This window comes from Trichoplax adhaerens, genomic scaffold (assembly GCF_000150275.1).
Source record: "Trichoplax adhaerens TRIADscaffold_127 genomic scaffold, whole genome shotgun sequence".
Lineage (NCBI taxonomy): Eukaryota > Metazoa > Placozoa > Uniplacotomia > Trichoplacea > Trichoplacidae > Trichoplax > Trichoplax adhaerens.
The window spans coordinates 1,440-9,650 of record NW_002061059.1 but is presented as its reverse complement, the minus strand read 5'-3'; the positions used below and the strand labels follow the sequence as shown (position 1 = coordinate 9,650).

The following is an 8,211-nucleotide window of genomic DNA, read 5'->3' as shown; positions in this document are numbered from 1 at the left end:
GGGATGCTTAATGATAGATAGGCTGCAATTATGCAATCCATTTTCTCCATCCCTATGTTGATCTTTATGTTCTCCTCCTATTTTACCAATGTTTTGTTACAGATGTTTACATTTTCTCTTTCAAGTCGCTCTTTGACTACGATTTGTAATAGACATTAAACTAACTCAGCAATAGCATTGACCATAGACTAGACATAGACTACTTTTAATCATGCTTTGCTATATTTATTTTTGGGTATTGGTTTTACTGACATTGGGGTATACTTTATCCATCTGTACACTATACACATCAATCATCTTCATTGATTATGGAAGTAATATTGACTTAGTTTATTGTCACTCTCGTTAAATTGCATTGGGTATAAGATACAAGATTAGATTTACATTTCATGCAAATATCATGTCTTTTTCACTGGGGTTACTAAGCAGTAATCCTGATCACTCCTGATGATGAGTTGAGAGTGTTGAAGATTCCATTGCATGTCCCATATTCTGAAGTGACGGAATGGTAGAGTAATTTGTGTTTGGGGGCTATAAATATTCAAACTAGATCGATTTTGATATAGGATTAACTGCTTGTCCGACCATAGATTTTCATGGTTGAAGAATTGTGTGATATGATGGAAGTATTTGATTTTGTCTTTGTATCTTTTCATGCATAAATTTCCATCTTGGTCGAGTATCTATAGGTATTGAATTTTATGATTAGCACAACCTACGTTCAACAATGACGATGTCACATTGACTGTATCCAGTTATCGTTGTCTTACTGCTATATGGTCTCCATTTTCCAGTAGTAGCAAAAGATCGTCGAAACCCTATAATGAATTTAATGGAATGTAACGATTAGCTATGGACTAGAGTAGAGCTCATATTATAATCAACTCATTACAGTCGTTGTCATCCTCCTTCCAACTCATTTCCATATTGATCATATCCCTGCGATCATTATGACTTACTGGTACATTAGCAATCATTTCGGCATCTTTCTCTCCCCATACATCTACTAATTTTTCTTTATTCACACGAAGAGGCGAATGTCCAACCGCAGCAGGTTGATTAGAGTTAGAATTCATCATTATTTTACTGATTAATCCTTCCTTCCTTTGATACTCAATATTTTGCAGTAATTGCGTACGATGTTCACCATCCCCAAACTTGTAACACTACAATAAATTCAAGTTAGAAATGTCGTTATTGTTCGTCTCCATTTGCAATAGACTTCAAAGTCGACATTCAAGGCTATTTTCGACATGAAACTGAACAGTCAATTTATAGATGGTTCGAGTTTAGAATGGAAATTACATGGAAATAAATTATTCAAGCTTACTTTCAAGCTACATGCATCATCTTCCTTTCTTTCCCAAACATAAAGATAATCATCATCAACATACACAACACGAGCATAATCACTCAATGTCAGTCGATAAACGCTCTTCTTTCCGGTCGTAAGGTTAACAGTTATTACGTATGAGGGGAATCTCTAAAATAAATCAAATAAATGAATCCTTCGACCAATTGACCTCCAACGTAATTGTAAAATCACTTCAACAACTTCTTATGTTAGCTAATAAGCATTCTGATTTTCATCATCTTCTTCTAAATAATACTACCGTCATTTTCATACAAACTTCAAACTGGTATTTTCAACATACAGGAAAGAGAATGAGTATGTAATCCTTCTTTCTATATCTGAAGCGTATCCCATCTTCAGCAATCGATTCTTCTGCAAGTATTCCATTGATTAATTCCCTGTACTTTCTACAATCTTCTATACCTACAAACTCGATCAGCTGTAACCAATCAATATTGTCCAATTCAATTCAATTGAGCAGAGGATTGAACAAAGTCGATAGAGCTACTAGTGTTGATGAAAGCTTAACCTACATTAAATGTGTTGACGGTAGTTTTGTGGTTACGTTGGGGTCTTTCAAGATCAACTGATTTTGTTTGAGAGATATCTTGCCAAGCAATTTTATCGCCTTAGTTTAATAAAAACGATTGTGACCATGAATGTATGCATGATTAAATTAGAGTTGTTGTACAACCGTCGTGTCTTACCTTGTAAATTATATTCATATACATTAGGTTCATCATAAATAAGCAATCGATTACTACCAGGAATAAACATTGATCGACCATATTGATCAACTCTAGCACGAGATTGGACTTGATCACAACTCATTTTGAGTATGAGTTTCTACATATTACAGTATTACAATATAGGACTTATATTACTGCACAATAAAATACTATGCTGATCTACTTTATGACGCATTATCAATATGAGTAACCCAATATTGCACTAACCTTCTTAAAACAGTCAATAGCGATCATTGACTGATCGCCTGATACCAAAATATCAACAACGTTTCCAACATCATGTAATATTGGCCGAAACTGATTTTGAAATTCGATATCTTGTTCCATTTTTAACAGACCAATTGTACTACTTCTAGAGCTGGTGTATGACAATATCATATAGGCTGCATCACGGTAGATGTTGATGTACCTTAAGGGCAAGCCATGTTGAAAATCATTGGTAGCAAAGTACCGATCATCATCCTTTGCATGGATGAAAGCAGGTACTTTGAATGATCGACAAGTCCATTGCTGTGCATTCCACATCTATCCATCAAATTGATACAAATAGCTTTTATCAATTGGATCTAAGAGACGATATTTGACTTTACTGCATTTAGTCAATGGTAGCTTACTTCAATTTGACATTCATTAATCCACTTTTCCGGATCGTCACGTTCATAGTCTTCAAACTTCCCTCGTTGACTTCGATATTCTTCCCACAACAAGACACAAGCACTATCTTGCACTAGTACCCATCGACAATATTCTATTTTGTATTGGCGTGATATTTGCTTATTTGTAGGTCTAATACAATTCCCCTCAATCTTCCAAATCTAATAATACGTAGCACAACAACAGTTGAACACAACAGTTTTCGATCACTTGGCGTACTTAATTAATATTCGCTTAAACTCATATTCACTGCTAACCCTAACTTCACGGAAATCTCCAGAGAGTGTCATGATCACTTGGGTTTGAGATTGAGCAGGGCAAAATTGTACGGAATCAAAGTCAGTGTTAACGCCTTCCCCTTGATCGTTTTGGGCAAAGCTTATATCTTCATTTTTATCGAGATCGTAAACGATCCACTCGTGCTAAGAATATTCAACAAATGAATGGCGAATTAACTTACCATCAACTCAATCCTACTCTAATTGCAATGTGCTACCTTTCTGCTTAATTGCAGGAAGGCTGCAGTCCGACCGTCAGCTGAGATTTCAACTTCTCTAATATACATGCTTGGTTTTGATATTTCAAGCACAGTTTGTGATGTTTGATAATCTTCAATCTATTAAAGCAATTGCGATAGTGAGCAAGACATGAATTGACATGAATGACATGATAGAGTAACGAGTAATCAGCATTGATTTTATTGGCAGTCTATGGCTGATTGGATTGTATTTTCAGCACTAGTTCAACCATAGTCAATTCTAATTCTTGGCCTTTGCCGTTATATTATTGTATTTTAACATACCACAATTTGGCAGTCTTCTTCATAATTATTTTGAGTACCAATTATTCGCAAAGGTCCAAAGTCGGGATTCGAAACTGATATATGGTCATCGCCGCGATTCTTACCGATTGCTTTGCATGCATCATAAGTACATCGAGTTGTTGCACTAGTTGAACACCTATTTGCAAGTCAGAATCGACAGTATAATGTAAATTACAGTAGGTAGTACTGCTATGGATTGATGAAATTGGAAGTTGTTTACTTACCTTGACATGCTCCAATAACTTTCACCATTTCGCACATTTTCCTTAGCTAATTCCAAAGCTCGCTGTTTTATCCAACTATCTGACATGCCAAACCACAAGATCATTTGAAGGACATTACTTTTGTTTACATCTAGCCAAGGTTGTCGCTGCTTGAGAAGCTGCTTGAGTTGATCGAAATCCTCCCAGTTCTGAATGCAAATTAACCATTAAAACGAAATTAGTCGTATTTTGAAAGAAAGCGCTGGAATGACTAGCAGTCAATTTATAATTATAAACATGAGTAGTATTGACAGTGCTGGCTTTACAATGTCTAGAAGTAACTTGTGGCAGGAGTAATTATGGTCAATTGTAAATCAGCTATCAAGACTATTTCACAATCTTCGCCTAGTTACCAAAGTCATGTCTTAGTCCTTAGTAGCAATTACAAGTTTATTTTCTGCCTCAATCTCTTCAGCGACATGATGATGACGGACTGCTACCTTATATTCTACTGTACAAGTAACCGAAAAAGTGAGGAGTAACGTGATCAATTCGTCCATGAAGCATAAATAGCATCCCTAACCCAACTCAATAGGACTCTCCATCTTGCTATTATTGTATTGCCGCATATTAAGTCATTAAGCGACGGCGTGATCATTTATTACGTTAATCAAAACATGATAAAATATGGACATTAGTAAAAGCGACTGTCCAACTACACTTTAAGCATGCAAATACTTGTATAGTGATAAAAATGACGCAGCCCGATTTGTACAAAGTAGATCGTCAGTTTGAAAACTGCAAATACCAATACCAGGTGGCGTAAGTAACTAGGATTTCTACATGTTATATCATTAATCACTACCTTGAACAATCTACACCAAAAAATGGATGATGGAATCATTTGTACACAGTTGTTATTTATCCATGGTATACAGAGATGAAAGTAATCAATTTTTTCATTCTATTGAATTAACTAACATCAATTCAGTATCCAACCTTATTTCTTTCATTTAGATAGTCGATGTAGTTTGTTAAATCGCAGTCTAGGTTATAGATCGTCCTGTCTATTTCAATTTTATGTTTCATCCAATCGAAATCGGTCATAATACTTTGAAGATCTTCATCATTTTCAGCTATTAAAGCATGATAAATAAGATTGGGATAGAAATAGCCATCATCAGGGAAGGTATTTCACTTTCCATCGTACTGCTTACGGTAACCATCGATCAACATTTTGTTTAGACTCTTGCGATAATCTTGGTTAGAATTGTGCGAGTAGAGTCGTTGCTGTAGATAGTCGACCATCAAATCGTGTAGAACACAGTGCGATCTTGACAAAGTAAGGGAAATCAATGGGATTAATACTATTTACAGTAGTCAATTCAAGGCTATCGATTGTAGCACTGCATTGAGAATAGATACAATTATAGCGTATATAAAACTATGTATTGAATAGCACTGGCTCGATTATTGAGAAGAACATATTGGATAGTCATTGCAGATGAATTGGATTACAGAATCAAATTACTTTAGACGATAGCAAATCATAATTTACTATCAAACTAAACAGTAGCTAATAGAACAGATTAATTAAATAAAAGTAGTTATTGGCTAGTTATCACTAAAAGAGAAAGAGAGCCTTATGGAAGAGGCTTAGAACTCAATTTACTGTGTAAATATTGTGTGCAATGTGCAGTGTGTATACAAGGCTTGCTTTGTAGACATACATTCGTAGATCACTTGAAGATGGAAGAGGAAAATAGTAAAAGCTGATTGACTACGTTAGGTAAGACAATTTATACTTCACAATATAATACTTGCATTATTAATGATGGAAGTGAAAGCGTCACAACTTCAAATTTTACTAGTAACCTTAATATGGTGATAATGATGATTTAGTAGATAAAAAAGGAGACAAAACTAATAGCGCAATATTATCAACCTACAACTAACGATTCATATTCATATTCTATACAGTATTTGCAGAATTAATAAAGCAGCCTATGTACAGTCGTCAAAACATAGAATACGCAATTATCGTAACTAGTATGACCTTTTTATAAATCGTGATAGAACCCAAATATATTAACAAGTAGATAAAAAGTATTATGCTCTGTATGTTACAGATTGCATATATCCTAACCAAAATTAACATAAAGCTGATATATGATAGCTTATTCGACATGCAAGTACTGTACAATCACAATCACTTTAAAATACTTATCAATCTGTTCATTCTATATCTAGAACTATATATGCCTACAAGGACACACTAGGTCATGCTTTGAATATTAAAATATAAAGCATTGCAAAATTGGACATCACTCAACTAACTTAACTTGGATATGCAGTATTCTACGCTAACCCAAAATTAAAAAATAATTAGTTTTCAAACATGATTAATGCTCTAAGTGTATAGCAATTTTACTTTGTGTCTATTTCAATACGTTCTACGAACCGAAACCTGATTATACTTACTTTTTTGCATCATATGTAAGTAATGATTTGTTATTCATTTCGCTTAAGTGAAGATGAGCTGCCGATTTTTCGCAGTCCCATAACGCTGCAACAGATTGAATAGGAATACTAACTCGCTTAAATACAGCTAGTTGCTCAAATAATCGTCTATTCTCATTATCCAAAGAATTAACACTTAATTCTAAAGTCCCGTATAGATTGAAATCGTAATGAGCTAATTTAGTTGGTGCAGACTTTTCGGCAATGATATCCTTTGCTTTATTCCACTCTTCATCAGTTTTTAAACCAAGACGACCAATTAAAGATATAGCTAATGGTAAACCTTGACAACTGTCGATAACATTCTTGATAACTTGATTTTGACGCAATATCTGATCACTATCGTTCCCGGCAAGTAACGCAAGCAGTTCTATAGCTTCGTCATACGTTAGATTTTCCTATACAAGAGAGTATATGAAATAAGAATTGTATTCATCATAATTATTCGGATAGGTTACTTAATGACAAAATAGAGAAATCATAGCGGTGAAGTTTTCTTCAACTATAATACTATACTGCAATATATAACAAACTGAATTACAAAACTAACCGGTAAACGGATGCAGTGATGGTCGAGCTCATTTTCTAGATACTTAAATCGTGAAGTAGAGATTGACTTCTTGGCAAAAGATAAGTATTCGTAATGATCCTTTTTCCAGATATCGTCAAAAATAAATAGCGTCTCGGATAGTCGGCGATTTGCTGTTATAAGAATAATCAAATACCTATTAATGCTGTACCTTAAATATAATTCAAGTTGACATGGAATTACTTATAAAAGGCTCAAAAATCACCTTCTAGACTAGAACTGAGATAAGCACAAATCTCGCTCATAGATTGAATATTCTCTTTCCATTCTATATTAAGTCTGATACCTAATGTCTTGAGTTTCTGGCGTAATTCGATATTAGATATATTGCCTAAATTAAGATAAATATGAATCACCATCGCTGCTTTAAACAAGCATAGCAATTTAACGACCTTCGACAGCGCGTACATTTCAACAAAGTTAAGTTTAAAGGATCTAACAAATATGTATCTCTTTTCCCATCTCATCTTGTATTTTAGAACACTTTACTTTATTCGCTCCAGTAGATAAAGGGTTCGTTAATAACATGATAATCCACTTATCGATAATCCCTAAAGATCTAACCCTAACAAAATTATGGTTTGATTTCATTTTATCTCTCGACGTAATATTGCCTAAAATAGTACCCAATCATAATACTTTCCACTGCTTGTTAAATATAGCCAAATTTTTCATAAGGGGAAAAATTCCACAGTGTCATGATTTTTAAATCAGGTTACACTTATTAATTTGAATAGGAATTTATAGTTGATTCTCATATACTAGAAAGTATACTTTACTGTACTATTAATTATAAATTGTCATCACTTTCAACGTCATTTAATGCGGTAAGACAACTATTTTGCTATATCGTAGTCTGTAATTAGTTTTGCTACATTATTTTCATAGAAAGAAATGCTCTTATAATTATAATTGAACTACGAGTTAAAGTTATCTTACTGGAAGCTCGTTAAATATAGAAAAATTAAAAACTATGATCATTACATGGTAGCCTACTTGATGGTATTTACTCATAAAATAAGGTTTGAACTTATTTATCTCTTGGCAATACTTCTATCGATTCCATAAGAACAATGTTCTCATCTCGTACTTCTTATAATTCTTCTAATGATACTAGCAAATGCTTTCGGTCCGAAGTAGATAAGGAGCAGGCGGGGTAAGCTTATGTTCTACTCCAAATTCGAATTGATCGATTTTGCAGATATATTGTATGGATATTTGTACAGTAATAGTCGCCCAAATACATTACTTACTAATACTTGAAATATCATCTATAAGACTTGCAAACTTACCGATTTTCATGCAGTGACAGCCATTGA

General features: G+C 33.9%; 1 protein-coding gene across 1 annotated transcript in view; it reads right to left on the bottom strand.

The window, feature by feature from the left end:
• Positions 1-398: 398 nt before the first annotated feature.
• Positions 399-8,211, bottom strand: part of TRIADDRAFT_62549 (uncharacterized protein) — a gene marked incomplete at both ends in the record, with an annotated part of 8,196 nt that continues 383 nt past the window's right edge. Inside the window, 17 exons of the mRNA XM_002118481.1 lie at positions 399-683; positions 771-818; positions 960-1,166; positions 1,331-1,483; positions 1,656-1,793; positions 1,888-1,982; positions 2,062-2,200; positions 2,311-2,628; positions 2,718-2,918; positions 3,015-3,179; positions 3,254-3,373; positions 3,560-3,716; positions 3,805-3,992; positions 4,783-4,919; positions 5,001-5,116; positions 6,265-6,701; positions 6,854-7,005. Of these exons, the coding sequence (XP_002118517.1) occupies positions 399-683; positions 771-818; positions 960-1,166; positions 1,331-1,483; positions 1,656-1,793; positions 1,888-1,982; positions 2,062-2,200; positions 2,311-2,628; positions 2,718-2,918; positions 3,015-3,179; positions 3,254-3,373; positions 3,560-3,716; positions 3,805-3,992; positions 4,783-4,919; positions 5,001-5,116; positions 6,265-6,701; positions 6,854-7,005 (3,056 nt within the window). The remainder of the gene's footprint in view (positions 684-770; positions 819-959; positions 1,167-1,330; positions 1,484-1,655; positions 1,794-1,887; positions 1,983-2,061; positions 2,201-2,310; positions 2,629-2,717; positions 2,919-3,014; positions 3,180-3,253; positions 3,374-3,559; positions 3,717-3,804; positions 3,993-4,782; positions 4,920-5,000; positions 5,117-6,264; positions 6,702-6,853; positions 7,006-8,211) is intronic.